Raw genomic sequence first — 16,353 nt, forward strand, 5'->3', positions numbered from 1 at the left:
CTTTTTGACAAAAAACAAAATATTCAATCTCTTACTTTATTTCATCATCTGCTTACTCTCTCCTTATCAATCCTACTTTTTTCTCTGTCATATTTTATATTACTTTCATTTAATTTATTCACCACAATTTCTTAATCTACGTGCCCAAAAATTTTATACCAATTTAGTTGGAACGGAGGGAGTATAATATATGGCAGAGAAACCCACATTCCACTAACTCACTCCACTCACATTTTATTATAAACCAATATATAAAAGTGAGACATTACATTTCACTAATTTTTTCTACCACTTTGTTTTATAAAGTCAAACAATTTCTTAAAATTTGAGTTTTGGAACGTTTAATAACGGACAGAGGGATATATACAGTACAAGCTAGATTTTGAAAGAAAGGAATCTAATAGTCAACTTACATGTGGATATGTGTTGATACTTATAATAATAATAAGGATGAGTTGGGTTTGAAAAATGTATTACCAATTTATAATACATGAACATTGACATCTCATTAGTATGTTGAAATAGAAAGGAGCTGTTTTCCTGTTGCCGAAATATTGAGAGCGAGAGAGATGTCGGATTCAGCTGTTGAGTTCCCGCTTAGTGTTGTGAATAGGTTACTGATTTACCACTACCCCGATCTAATCGGCGACATCGAGAAACAGATAAAGTCTCTTCAGATGGATCTCCGCTTCTTCAAAGCTTTTCTCAAGGCAACAGTGACCCAACGGAGGAAGGATGAGCATGCGAAATTGCTGGGCACCATGATTCACGATGTTGCCTATGAGTTGGATGATGCGTTTGACGTCTTCCATCCCCATGCCATGGAGGAAAAAACAAAGCGTGTCAGACTCATCTACATGTTAAGGAAGCCCGCTTCAAGTCTCCACACCATTTCTAGTAAGGTCAATGACGTCAGAGATGAAGTCGAACGATACTGGCTGCAGCGCATGAGCAACTATGGTGAAGACGTATCCCAAAAATTGGAGGTATCATTCATTTTACAATTTTGGATTTCGCAATAGACTAAAGGTCATTTGTGGTCCTACGACGATTTTACAATTTTGGTCTAAAAATATTATCTTTTGAATTATTGCATCCTGAACAAATGAAAACGGTCCGGATTTAGTCCATTTTGAATGGAGCCGTCAAATTTTTAACGGTCAACGACAATTAAGTGAATTTTGAATGGATTAACAACTTTTAAGAATATTTAGGACCACAAATGACCTTTAGACTTTTTATAACAAAATAATAACAAATGTTAGGTTATAAAGTTTGCATTTTATCACTGCCCGATATGCAATTATACATGCTTAATTTGGGATATTATGCATACCTTTATTTATTTTTTATTATATATATATATATAGGGGTGTATTAGAGTCCTTCACATCTCTTTGGTGTTAAGCTTCAAAGAAATCACAACCATTGGATCATTGAATTGGATGGTTGTGATCAATGCATTATTAGACTATAATGTTGCATTATTAGTCGGTGTACACTATTAGAATGAAAATCTACATAACAACTAATTTTAAAGTTACAACGTACATCCAATCACGTGCTGCCACATGGCACGAAAAATGCAATATTGTATACAGAAAAATGCAATACGCATTTGTAGAAGCTATAAATAAATTTCGGCAGATTGCATTTTTGTTATATGCATATTGCATTTTTTATTGTTAAGTTTTGCATTTTAGACATTAACTGTTTAAATTGCATTTTATATATAGACGGATTGCATTTTTATATGTGAAAATGCAAAACTTAACAATAAAAAATGCAATTTATGTGAAAATGCAAAACTCAATACTATAAAATGCAATTTACATACAACAAAAATGCAATCTACGAAAATGCATGTACAACTAGATTGCATTTTTGTGTTTAAAATATTGCATGTTTTGTGCCACATGCCAGCACCAGATTGGATGTACGTTGTGACTCTAAATAAGGGGGCACCCTAGTGCTCCCCTATATATATATATATATATATATATATGTTTGTGTTAAAATGACAACACCTCTTAAGGTAACACCATACCACCAATCCTAGCCAATCATTTGTACACATGGACGAATAATCAGCTGCCATGTGGCAATCATAAAAATTGCTCAAGGATAAATTTTCGCGGACTGCAATATCCAATACGCTAGACTGCAATTTTTCCCGCCTGCAATATCCAATACGATGGACTGCAATACATAGATTGCAGTCTAGTGTATTGGATATTGCAGTCTAGCGTGGTGTCACAGTGCCATTTTAAAAGTGTTGTCATTTTAACGCACCACTATATATATATATATATATATATATAGGTTTGTGTTAAAATGACAACACCCCTTAAGGTAACACCATACCACCAATCCTAGCCAATCATTTGTACACATGGACAAATAATCAGCTGCCATGTGGCAATCATAAAAATTGCTCAAGGGTAAATTTTCGCGGACTGCAATATCCAATACGCAAGACTGCAATTTTTCTCGCCTGCAATATCTAATACGCTGGGCTGCAATCTATAGATTGCAGTCTAGAGTATTGGATATTGCAGTCTAACGTTTATAATATTGCAGTCTAGCGTGGTGTCACAGTGTCATTTTAAGAGTGTTGTCATTTTAACGCACCCCTATATATATATATATGTATATATATAGGTTTGTGTTAAAATGACAACACCTCTTAAGGTAACACCATACCACCAATCATAGCCAATCATTTGTACACATGGACGAATAATCAGCTGCCATGTGGCAATCATAAAAATTGCTCAAGGGTAAATTTTCACGGACTGCAATATCCAATACGCTAGACTGCAATTTTTTCCGCCTGCAATATCCAATACGTTGGACTGCAATCTATAGATTGCAGTCTAGTGTATTGGATATTGCAGTCTAGCGTTTATAATATTGCAGTCTAGCGTGGTGTCACAGTGTCATTTTAAGAGTGTTGTCATTTTAACGCACCCATATATATATATATATATATATAGGGGTGCGCTATGGTCCATAAGTGAAATCCTGTCAAAAATCAAAGCGAATCTCAGCCCTTTGATCCTTAGATTGGATGGTTGTGATCATAATATCCGAGCTACATTATTACAGTATAAGCGTTACATTATTAGCCGAGCTACATTATTAGACTACACATTCTACATTATTAGACTAAAGCGCGTTACATTATTAGTCGAGCTACATTATTAGACTACACAATCTACATTATTAGACGACACGTGTCATTAATCTAACGGTTATATCACAAGATCCAATAACTGAGATTTGCTTTGAATTTTGACAGAATTTCAGTTATGGACTTGATCACATCCCTATATATATATATATATATATATATATATATATATATATATATATAAATAGGGGTGCACTATGGTGCCACCATAGATAGGATAACACCATACCACCAATATAGTCCGTTAGATCTCATTTATGGACGCCTAAGATTAAATTTCGTGAACAGAACACGGGTTGCAGTCTACTGTATTAGATATTGCAGTTGTGGTAAACTGCAATATTGTTATGGTAAGACTGTAATATTCAATGAATAACACTGCAATCTGGTAACATAAAATTAGAAATTTCATATTTTACCCCTCCGTGTTTTTACACGTGCAGCATGACAAGCACACGATTTTCAGATCCAATGGCCTAAAATGGTGGTATAGTGTTACAATAAAGAGGGTTGTTATCTTAATACATCCCTATATATATATATATATAGGGGTGCGTTAAAATGACAACACTCTTAAAATGACACTGTGACACCACGCTAGACTGCAATATTATAAACGCTAGACTGCAATATCCAATACAGTCCAGCGTATTGGATATTGCAGTCCGCGAAAATTTACCCTTGAGCAATTTTTATGATATTGCAGGCGGAAAAAATTGCAGTCTAGCGTATTGGATATTGCAGTCCGCGAAAATTTACCCTTGAGCAATTTTTATGATTGCCACATGGCAGCTGATTATTCGTCCATGTGTACAAATGATTGGCTAGGATTGGTGGTATGGTGTTACCTTAAGAGGTGTTGTCATTTTAACACAAACCTATATATATGTATATATATATATATATATATATATATATATATAGAGTCCCATTATCCACAAACCCACTCTTAAAGACCGAACCACCGAACCATACCAAATTAGGATTTTTAGATCTAGTTTTTTATGGATGAGATTCACAAATTTATAAATTATTTTCTCCTTCATCACCAATCTATTTTTATTCATCCGAAGGTAAATAAGTCATACTAACACGTTACGAATATTTAACTTCATTCCAAAATATATTACTTCATTCCGGTAGGTTTTTACTTCATTCTAATGAGATTATTACTTCATTCTAGTACGTAAATGCAGTTTTGCCGTTGCGTGACGTTCTTTCTCTCTACAATATCTATCATCACCCCGCTACGACGCTGATATGGTGTAATAAACACATGGAATAATATAATAAATTATATGAATGAAGTATGTGTAGAAGCATTTGAAGTCCTACTGGAATGAAGTAAAAACCTTATCCAATGAAGTAATAACGTTTCTGAATGAAGTAATAAATTCACTTGAATAAATTGCATTTTTTAATGTGAATAAAGTAAAAACTCATGTCAATGAATTCGAACGAAACATATGTTGAATCATTTCAAAACCTACTTGAAGCAAGTAAAAACATGTTGTAGTTTCAATGTAGTACGTACAGAATGAAGTAATAAACCTATACAATGAAGTAAAATTGGCTTGTAATGAAGAGCGAAAAAAATTTACACAACAACATATCTCATCAAAAAACTAGATCTTATGGCCCAGATTTGTTCTCTAGTTCTTCGGTCTTTAAGAAAGGTTCGACATTGATTACAACTCTATATATATATATAGGGGTATGTTAGGGTGCCACCACCCCTTAAAATAACACCATACCACCATTTCTAGCCAATCATTTGTACACGTGGACGAATAATAAGCTGCCACGTGGCAAAAAAAAAAGAAGAAAAAACCCCCAAAAAACACGGGCAGTAATGTGCTAATCTTTAAACAGCAATTTTTCTTGAACAGCAATATCCAACACGTTAGACAGCAATATAAATTGCTGTCTAACGTGTTGGATATTGCTGTATAGCGTTTATAATATTGCTGTATAAGCGTTGTCACGTTGTCATTTTAAGAGGAGTTGTCATTTTAACACAAACCTATATATATATATATATGTAGGGATGTACTAAGATGACAACCCTCTTTATTGTAACACCATACCACCATTTTAGGCCATTGGATCTAAAAATCGTGTGCTTGTCATGCTGCCACGTGTAAAAACACGGAGGGGTAAAATAGGAAATTTCTAATTTTATGTTACCAGATTGCAGTGATGTTCATTGAATATTGCAGTCTTACCACAACAATATTGCAGTTTACCACGACTGCAATATCTAATACAGTAGACTACAAACCCGTGTTTTTTCACGAAACTTAATCCTAGGCGTCCATAAATGAGATCTAACGGACTATATTGGTGGTATGGTGTTATTCTATCTATGGTGGCACCATAGTGCACCCCTATATATATATGGACGTGATCAGGTCCATAACTGAAATACTGTCAAAAATCAAAGCAAATCTCAGTCATTGGATCTTGTGATGTAACCGTTAGATTAATGACACGTGTCATCTAATAATGTAGATTGTGTAGTCTAATTATATAACTCGACTAATAATGTAACGTGCTTTAGTGTAATAATGTAGATTGTGTAGTCTAATAATGTAGCTCGGCTAATAATGTAACGGCTATACTGTAATAATGTAGCTCGAAGATTAAGATCACAACCATCCAATCAAGGATCCAAGGGCTGAGATTTACTTTGATTTTTTACAGGATTTCACTTATGGACCATAACGCACCCCTATATATATATATATATATATATATATATATATATATATATAGGGATGTATTAAGATGACAACCCTCTCTATTGTAATACCGTACCACCATTTTAGGCCATTGGATCTGAAAATCGTGTGCTTGTCATGCTGCCACGTGTAAAAACACGGAGGGGTAAAATAGGAAATTTCTAGTTTTACGTTACTAGATTGCAATGTTGTTCATTGAATATTGCAGTCTTACCACAACAATATTGCAGTTTACCATGACTGCAATATCTAATATAGTAGACTGCAATATCTAATACAGTAGACAGCAAACCCGTGTTTTTTCACGAAACTTAATCCTAGGCGTCCATAAATGAGATCTAACGGACTATATTGGTGGTATGGTGTTATCCTATCTATGGTGGCACCATAGTGCACCCTTATATATATATATATATAGGGGAGTGTTATATTGCTAACTCAATGCTTAATTGCTAACTACAACTCAATAATAGCCATTAGATATTCAAATTAAAGGTCTAGATCATTAACCACAAAATGTCAATACGGTCAACAAAGATCGCAATAAGGCTATAGGATTAATTCCAATAAAAATCAATAGGGGTATTAATGTCAAGTTAGTTATAACTAACTTTTAAAAGAAATCCCAAAACTTTAAATTCATATAACATATATCAAATTAAAGATAATTTTATAAGGATTCCAACGATATATTACATGCATATGTTCCGACGTCAAAATTTGAAAAAAAAAATCTAGAATTTTCGTATTTTTCGTACACAGGTTAATGTCAATGCAGCTAAGATAATATGTCAATATAAAGCATATACAATGTCAATCCTAAATTTGTGTTGACATTCTCAAAGCATTGTGTTGATATTTTCGAAACACTATATTGACATTTTCATCCAAAACCCTAATTTGGCGTTTTTTTTTTTATTTTTTTTCGATTTAATTAATAAAAACGAAAATTACACGTGGCAAATTGTAGACCACACGTTTTTTAAAATCATTTGACCTTAAATTAGTTGTAGTTAGCAATTAAATGATGAGTTAGTAATTGATCACTCCCCTATATATATATATATATATATATATATATATAGAGTTGTGATCAATGTCGAACCAATTTTAAAGACCGAACTAGAGACCAAATCTGGGCCATTAGATCTAGTTTTTTTGATGAGATTTGCTGCTGCGAAAATTTTTTCTGCTTCATTACTAGCCCATTTTACTTCATTGTATAGGTTTATTACTTCATTTTGTACCTAATACCTTGAAACTACAACATGTTTTTACTTGCTTCCAGTAGGTTTTGAAATGATTCAACATATGTTTCATTCATATTCATTGACGTGGGTTTTTGCTTGATTAACATTTAAAAATGCAATTTATTCAAGTGAGTTTATAACTTCATTCAGGAACGTATTACTTCATTGGATAACATTTTTACTTCATTCCAGTAGGACTTCAAATGCTTCTACACATACTTCATTCCAATAATTTATTACATTATTCCATGCGTTTATTAAACCAATATTAGCGCCATGGCGGTGGTGATAGATATGTAGAGAGAAAGAACGACACACAACGGCGAAACCACATTTACGTACTGGAATGAAGTAAAAACCTGCTAGAATGAAGTAAAAACCTACTAGAATGAAGTAATATATTCTGAAACGAAGTTAAATCTTCGTAACATGTTAGTATGACTTATTTACCTTCGGATGAATTAAAATAGGCTCGTGATGAAAGCGAAAATAATTTATAAATTTATGTATCTTATCCATAAAAAACTAGATCTAAAAGCCCTAATTTGGTAGCGTTCGGTGGTTCGGTCTTTAAGAGTGGATTTGTGGATAATGGGACCCTATATATATATATATATATATATATATATGGTCATATTCTAATGCTTATAGCACACTAATCCAAAATCAAGACCAAATCTCCACCCTTAGATTTTAAAATGAGTGGATGAGATTAAATCTTACGAATCTCAATAAATAGTAGACAAAATATCAACAAAAGGGTAATATCGTCATTATGTTATCATATGATAATTTTCGTGAATGTTTTTTATATCAACATAGTGTATTACAAATATCAACAATATGGCATAAGAATATCACACTAGTACAAGAAAATATCAACACATATTTATTGAGATTTTTACATGGTTTTATTGAGATTTTTATATGGTTTTATTGATATTTTTTTATGTATTTGTTGATAAAAATCTGGTTATCAACATTTATGAAATCTAAAATAAAATATATATAATTTCATCATCCGAACATCGTCGGAACATATGCAATTGAGATCTCGTTGGAATCCTTATAAAATTATCTTTAATTTGATATATTTTTTGCGAAAAAATAATTTAAATCGAGAGAGTTACGTAAATTTAAAGTTTTAAGATGATTTTAATGAGAGAGAATTGACATTAATACCCTCTAATTTTATTTATTAGTTTTCTTAATTAAAAATATAATCTATGTGGCATTATTTCAGCCACTAGATCTTTTAATCTAATGGCTAAGATTTAGTCTTAATTTGAGATTGTTAATTAGTTAGCAATTGATCACTCTCATTGGCCATTAGATTAAATGGAGTGAAAGGGAATTGACATCAATGATTGATCCATTCTTCTACACTTCATTTGTTTTCCAATTTCAGCTTGCATTTTCGTCGAATATCACATCTCGACTTATGATAATACTTCTTATCTTCAACTTGTAAAGTCTATAGCCTTTGGACATATTGCTATAGCCAACAAGTATACAATTTACGCTTGTTTCATCAAGCTTTTGCCTTTTTTTCTTTTAGAATTTGGGCATTGCAAACTGAACCAAAAACTCTCAGATGCTTCACTAATGGCTTTCTTCCACTCCATGCTTCAATTGGAGTTCTATCCATAACGGATTTTGTTGGATATCAATTCAATAAATACACGACTGTATGAACGGAGTCTGCCCAAATACTTTTAAGCAATCCTTTTGGCATGAATCATTGATTTTGCCATTTCCATCACCGTCCTATTCTTGCCTTCGGATACACTATTTTGTTGTGGTGTGTATCCAACACTAAGCTGTCTTTCAGTGCCTTCTTCTTGACAATTCTTGGTCAATTGATTTGAAGTGTACTTTTTTCCATCGTCACTTCTCAGCACTTTGATGGTACGACCACTTTGATTTTCCACAAAGAGCTTGAATTTTCGAAAGACTTAAAATACTTCAGATTTTTGCTTCAAGAAGTAAACCCACGACATACGAGTAAAATCTTCAATAAAGAGCACGAAGTACCTATTTTCACCATTAGAATTTATCGACATTGGTTCGCATACACCGGTGTATACAAGCTCTAAAATTCCTTTGCCCTCCAAGCAACTCCTTTTGAAAAAGGTGGCCAAGTCTCAAATGCCATAACAATGATTCATCCATTACTTGAGTTTTCAGTGCCACATTTCCAGCATACTTGAATGTTAGAGGAAAAGCTGCGACTCTTCTCCATTTAAATTTTCTACCCGATTTTCTTCGCCTCATTATCAAGTATAACGCACGAATTTCTATCGGAATGGACAATGTATCCATCTTCAATAAGTTTTCCAATACTAAACACATCCTGCCTTAAATCTGGTACAAGTAGCACATCACTTATGCGCTTAGTTCCCTTCTTGTGTCAGGACTTATTGTTCCTCTTTTTTGGGCTTTGACAAGAGCCATTTCTCATCTTCACTTGAGAATTTATAGATGTATTAATGCTCACAAAGATGGACTCATCATCTGATATATAGTTACTACAGCCACCGTCAATGTACCATGCATCTTCACTTTTTTGTTTTTTGCTTTGTGAAGCATAAAACATACTCCATCTGTCCCATTGAAGATGACTTACTTTCCTTTTTCGTCTGTCCCAACCAAGATGACCTCTTTTTTTATTTAGGAAATATTTAAAATATTCAATTATTTTTTTCCTATCTTACTGTATTCCTCTCTCCTACTTTTAAACACCCAACAACCTTTTATCTCTCTTACTTTTTGCATCTCTCCTACTTTTCAACATCAACAACCTTTTATCTCACTTATTTTATTCATATCTCCTACTTTTTAACACCCAACAACTTTCTCTCTCCATTCTTAAACACTTTAAAATTGGCATGCATAAACTCCCATGCCGTCCCAAGAAGGGGTCACCTTCCTTGGGACGGAGGGAGTATATTATTCTTCACTCTGCTTTTCTTCCAAGAAATTCGCATATTGCTAGTGTTGTGGTTTATTGTTCGTATAGCAATCATTTTGAAGATGACCAAACCGACTGCATTTGTGGCATTTCAGTTTGTCTTTGAACCAACAATCCTTATACTCATGGTTATTCTTACTATAATGAGTACCCTTTTTCCCATTTTAGATTTGTGAAAAAACTTTACCATTATGTTTGTTTTTCTCTTGACCTCTTCCACGACCATATGTTCCACTAAGATTTTGTTGGCCACCACTAAACGATGATTCACCAGCACTTTTAGCATTCAAATTCAATTTTGACTGAAATGCACTCTCAATCGGCTTTTCCGATTGCCGTAATAACCTCTCCTCATATGGTCTCAAAGAACTCATCAGATCATGAATGCTCATTTTAGAAATGTCTTTAGTTTGCTCAATAACAACAACTATAGCATTAAACCTTCTTGGAGGACATATCAAAATCTTTTCTATTATTCTCTAACCTGAAATATCTTCACCATACACTCTTATTTGATTTGTGAGCTCAATAAAATTTGAATGAAACTGATGGAGGGGCATCCATCCGGACTGTGGATTGGATCCAGTCGAGACGTTGCGTGTTGTATCGCCAACGTGGGGAGCCTTTTGGAGCTAGGCTTTGAAGGTTGTCTGATATGTCTCCGTATAGGACGTCTCATGAAGGGTTGCGAGGCGGCCAACATAGTCTTCATATAAGTCATGGTAGAAACGTTCCTCGAGCCAAAAGGAACTCATCCCAGTTCTTGATCTCAGTATTATCTTCCCTATAGCTCATCCAATCCGATGTCGAATGGCTGTAAAGGAACATCGTCAAGTACATACGATCCTCCAGGGGCAAGCATGATCACCGTTAAATCATGGCGGGTCATCGATCTTCAAGCAAGGAAATATCTATGGATCGCAGATTGATCGTTCAACGGTGAGGGACGGTTGGAGTTTCCACCCAAGGGTGTTGCTAGTGTCCCTGGAGTGTCAGACGTCCGGTCCGATCCTACTTTGGTAACAATGGTTGTGAGTTTTGCTAGGGTTCTGATAAGGATCCATGTATTATGAGATCCATTTCCCAATGAGAACCCAAATTGATGCTTGATCTAACTAATTTTTTTTTGTGGAGATTTTCAATTTAACAAGCAATTCAAAAATTAAATAAAGATCCAATAAAATCCATTGAATTTAAGCTAGAAGAAGGAAGATCAACAAAAGATAACATGGATTAAAAGAAGAATGTCATTGATGGAATAAGCTAAGGCACTTACACCATACTAACATGCCCCCATGGCTAAACCTTCAAGGAAATCCATAAGCCTCAAAGCATACATCTACTTGATCCATGCTTCACTAAGAATTGATGGATTCAAGCAACCTATAACTAGGAATTGGATAGAAAACCTCTTCAAGAGAAACAAAGCTCTCAAGCATATAATTTCAACAACTTAGGAATGAAATGGAAAAAGGGGCTATTTATAGTTTAGGCCCAAAATTCAAGAAAATGACCCACAATATCTATGCTGCGTCACCCTACCTCGCCGGGTAGGATTTGGGGCATTAAATCACCGGCCGGGTGGTCCCCCCTGACTCCTTGACGCCTTCGGCGATGCACCCGGGCGGGTGGCATTGTGGTTACTCGGCCGGGTGGGAACACTTGGCTGCGACTCCTCCAGTGGGTAACACCCAGTCGGGTGGCTAAGTGCGTCAAATCCTACCCAGCCGGGTGGAAGCTTTCCTCCCTCGTTTTTCGGCACGATCCTCACCGTGGGCACCTCGTTCTTCATGGACTCCTCAAGCATGGCCATTTGGATAAAAGTAGAGAGCCCCTCGCGGAGCCGCCTCGCCATGGTCCTCATCATCCGTCCTCCATGTGGGGTTGTATCATTCGTGACTCACCCGGCCAGGTGGTTCTCCTTGACTCCTTCACGCCTTCGGCAACACACCCGGGCGGGTGGCATTGTGGCTGCCCGGCCGGGTGGGAACACTTGGCTGCGACTCCTCCAGTGGGTAGCACCCCGTCCGGGTAGAAGCTTTCCTCCCTCGTTAGTCAGCACGATCCTCATCATGGGCACCTCGTTCTTCATGGACTCCTCCAGCATGGCCTTTTGGATAAAAGTAGAGAGCCCTTCACGCAGCCGCCTCGCCATGAACCTTGTCATGGGTCCTCCACGTGGGGTCGTATTAAGTTCCCTCCAGGTTGTGTTTGACAATTGTCTGTTGTCGAGCAAAGGACTCATGTTTGAACGTTTATAAGACTTCATCTTCTTCAGCCACTTTGATCTGCATGTCGAATAACATCTGTTAGATTCCCTAGGTGGAGTATATGCGTAGTGGCAGTGGTGTGTCATAATCGGAGGTCTCGAAGCTATAAAACAGATGGGAGAAGATTACACAATGGAAGCACCAGGTGATAGAGCACACGTGAACGAAAGAAAGATCAAATATGATACCCTAGCTTGAGTTCTAGGGTTTTTCATAACTTGGAGATGAGATAAATGATTTATTCTTTATTTCTCAATACTTTTTTAACTAGGGAATTCCACCATCTATAGAATTATCAATCTTGGATGGTTCGACCTTCCTAGTTCCTCTTCGGAAAGAAACGACGAGAAAACCCGAAGTTAAAACAATAAAATATATAATCTAAGACTGAAGGAGATGTCTTGTGTGTAATGCAAGATATCGAAAATTAATTCAAATTTTAAGGACCTACTCCCTCGGTCCCTGAAAATTTTACAATCATTTCCATTTCCATTCGTCCCAAAAAATTTGTCATCTTTCACTTTTATAATTTTTGGTAGTGAACCTTATATTCCACTAACTCATTCATACTCATATTTATTATAAAACTAATATATAAAAGTCGGACACAAATGTCACTTACCTTTTCAACTCACTTTCTATTAACATTTTTAAAACCCGTGCGAGGGTCAAATGGTGACAAACCCGTGCAGAGGGAGTAGTTCTTATTCGGATGAGAAGTCCTTATACTTTGCTGGATTCATTGTTTCTCTCTTCGGACGTCCGACGATAGTGACACTAGGCTTGGTTATTTCTCCGTCATGGCTTTGGTTGATTGGGTCCAATTGTGTTGTGGTCGTGGATGGGAGTTGTGCTGTGGGTGGCTCGCGGTTGCATTTCCGGTCAAAGTAACTTATATTACTGCATCATACAAAAAATTGTGGATTAGGGTCCTCTTATATTGCTCATAGCATCATAATCTAAAATTAAGACCAAATCTACACCCTTAGATTTTAAAATGAGTGGATGAGATTAAACCTTACAAATTTCAATAAATAACAGACAAAATATCAATAAAGGGGTCAAATCGTCATTCTGTTATCATATCATAATCTTCGTGTTTTTTACATGAACATAGTGTACTATAAATACCAACACAATTACATGAGTATTTCCACACAAGTACACGAAAATATCAACACAGTTTTACTGATCTTTTACATTCATTATATGGAAATATTTTGATATATTTGTTGATTAAAAATCTGTTTATCACATATATGAAAACTGAAATAGAAAATTGACATTAATACCCTTTATTTTAATTCTTAAATAATTATCTTTAATTTGATATATGCAACTGAGATCTCGTTAGAATTGATCTTAATTTCGGATTACATGTGGATTATATATTATTTACTGAACCCAAATAATACTTGCCACCTCTTGGATGGAGCGAGTATTACAAGTTTGCAGTTGTATTATTAGTTAATGTGCAATATATTTGTAATTTTTAGAATAATGTATGTTTGACTTAAACTAAACTCATGAAATAGGTTCGACAGCCAAAGGCACGAAGGCGTGGTGGGGTTTGAAGATGTGACGGAAGAACTTATAAGGCGTCTAAGTAAAGAAACCGACTATTTTGATGTGGTTTCTCTTACTGGCATGTATGGCCTCGGTAAGACTACACTAGCATGGAAGATATTCAACGATCCAAAGATAATCTACAATTTCCCTGTCCGTATATGGCTTCCAATTTCTGAAGAGTTCTCCCAGAAGGATGTCTTTCTATCCATTCTCAAATATTTCACCGCTATTAATGAGGATATACACCAAAAAGATTGCATGGAAATAGCCAGAATGGTTTATACCTATCTCAAAAGAGAAAGATTCTTGATTGTTATGGACGATGTGTGGAGTTCAACTGACTGGAACACACTTCGCATTGCCATTCCAAAGTCCAATAAAAAGGGTAAAATCTTGATTACTAGCCGCGATTATGAAGTGGGCAACTATGCCAGTAACCCGAGACCTCCTGTGAAGTTGCGTTTCTTTAAAGATGATGAATGTTGGGAGCTGCTACGACTGGAGGCATTCGGCGAGCTAGACTGCCCTCCTGAGTTAGAAAGGGTTGGAGAATATATTGCGCAAAGTTGTGAAGGACTACCTCTTTCAGTTGTAGCCATTGGCGGCATCCTTGCAGCAAACTTTTCAGCCTCAAATATGACTGCAACGAGAAGCGCGTGGAATGAGGTACTCAGTAATATAAGTACATGTATTAATGAGGATGACATCCACATAGAGGTTTTACGTAAGAGTTATGAAAAATTACCTAACCACTTGCGCTCATGCTTTCTCTATTTTGGGATGTTCCCTGAATCTTATGAAATTCCAGTCTCAAAATTGATCTGCATTTGGATTGGAGAAGGATTCATACAACCAAAGTCTGATCGTAGCTTGGAGGAAATTGCACACATGTATTTGGAGGAACTTATCAACAGAAACTTGGTAAGCATCTCTAAATTTAAGCCTGATGGTAAGGTTAAAGCATGCCGGATTCATGGAATCATACGTGAATTCTGCCGCATTCAAGCTGCAGATGAAAATTTCTCCCAAGAAATCAAGAATCCTACAACTTATGACATATCTAAGTATCGTCGTATTTGTATTCATGCCAATCGGTTAAAATTCATCTCATCAAAACCTTTTGGTCCTTGTGTACACTCATTTGTTAGTTTTTCCGAGGATGAAAATGATACACTGGAGAATGAGAGTTCAATTAACCTTATCCGAGCATTCAAAATGCTCAGAATTTTAGATGTTTCTTCCTTCAATTTCAACAGTATCGGCAACTACTTGCCCGATTTGATTCATATGAGGTATATAGCCTTTTGTTGTGATTCGGAATATCTTCCACCAACATTCAACAAGCTTTGGCACATACAAACTCTTATAGTTCGCACCAAGTCTCCTACCCTTAGAGTTAAAGCGGATATATGGAAGATGAGGAATTTAAGACATTTTAAGACAAATGCCAGTGCTACCTTGCCACAGCCAAGTCGAGACAGCAAACATGGTGCTGACCTTCAAACACTTGGAACAATCTCAGCGGAAAGTTTCACTGCTGAATTGTGTGAGCGGGCTCCCAATTTGAAGGAATTGGGCATCCGTGGGAGACTAGCCATGCTTATTGAAAGAAAGATTGGATCTATTGATAGTTTGGGGAACATGGAACATCTTGTAAAGCTGAAGCTAATAAACGATGTATATCCTGAACCAACGAGTGAAGGGAGTCTGCATCGCCTTCCTTTATATGATCAATTCCCATCTGGGCTTACTAGCCTTACACTATGCTCCACCTACCTCAGTTGGGACCATATGTATACTCTCACATTTTTGAAGAAACTCGAGGTGCTTAAGCTAAAAAATCAAGCATTTAAGGGGGACACCTGGCAGGTACAATGTGTAGAATTTCAATCTCTTGAATATTTGCATATTGAAAGGACAGATTTGGCTATATGGAGGGCTTCACCACTTAGCTACCCCAAGCTTACAACCCTTGTGCTCAAGTACTGTGACAGGCTTTGTGAAATTCCAATTGAGTTTGCTGAGATACCAACCCTCCGAATGTTGGACTTGTCTTGTTGCCAATCTGCAGCCGAATCTGCCAAGAATATTTCGAAAGCAAAGCAAAAGACACGGGCTGAAGGCCCTGAATTCAAGTTCTCCATCTTTCCTCCTATGAAATGATCAAGTGATGTTTATCTTGCCAGGTAATTTATATATTTCAAATACTTACTCATACATAATCTTTTAATATATTTGGGTCATATCCTTAATTTTATCTCTATTGACACTTGTCTTTTGCACCCCTTCACATTTCAAGCTTCTTATCAGGTACACTTTAGCTAGTTCTACTTGTGGTTGCTTAAAAGCTCAAGAATGT

At 35.9% G+C, this 16,353-nt stretch overlaps 1 protein-coding gene across 1 annotated transcript; it reads left to right on the plus strand.

The window, feature by feature from the left end:
• Positions 1-503: 503 nt before the first annotated feature.
• LOC148931016 (putative late blight resistance protein homolog R1B-12) lies at positions 504-16,159 on the plus strand. Its single transcript, XM_089067107.1, has 2 exons — positions 504-986; positions 13,961-16,159. The coding sequence occupies exons 1-2, from the start codon at positions 958-960 to the stop codon at positions 16,155-16,157; spliced, it is 2,226 nt and encodes a 741-aa protein (XP_088923233.1). The 5' UTR covers positions 504-957; the 3' UTR covers positions 16,158-16,159.
• Positions 16,160-16,353: the final 194 nt, after the last annotated feature.

The sequence above is a fragment of the Salvia hispanica genome, chromosome 3, assembly GCF_029641045.1.
Source record: "Salvia hispanica isolate PSC_SH4W2 chromosome 3, Shi_PSC_v1, whole genome shotgun sequence".
Taxonomy (NCBI): domain Eukaryota; kingdom Viridiplantae; phylum Streptophyta; class Magnoliopsida; order Lamiales; family Lamiaceae; genus Salvia; species Salvia hispanica.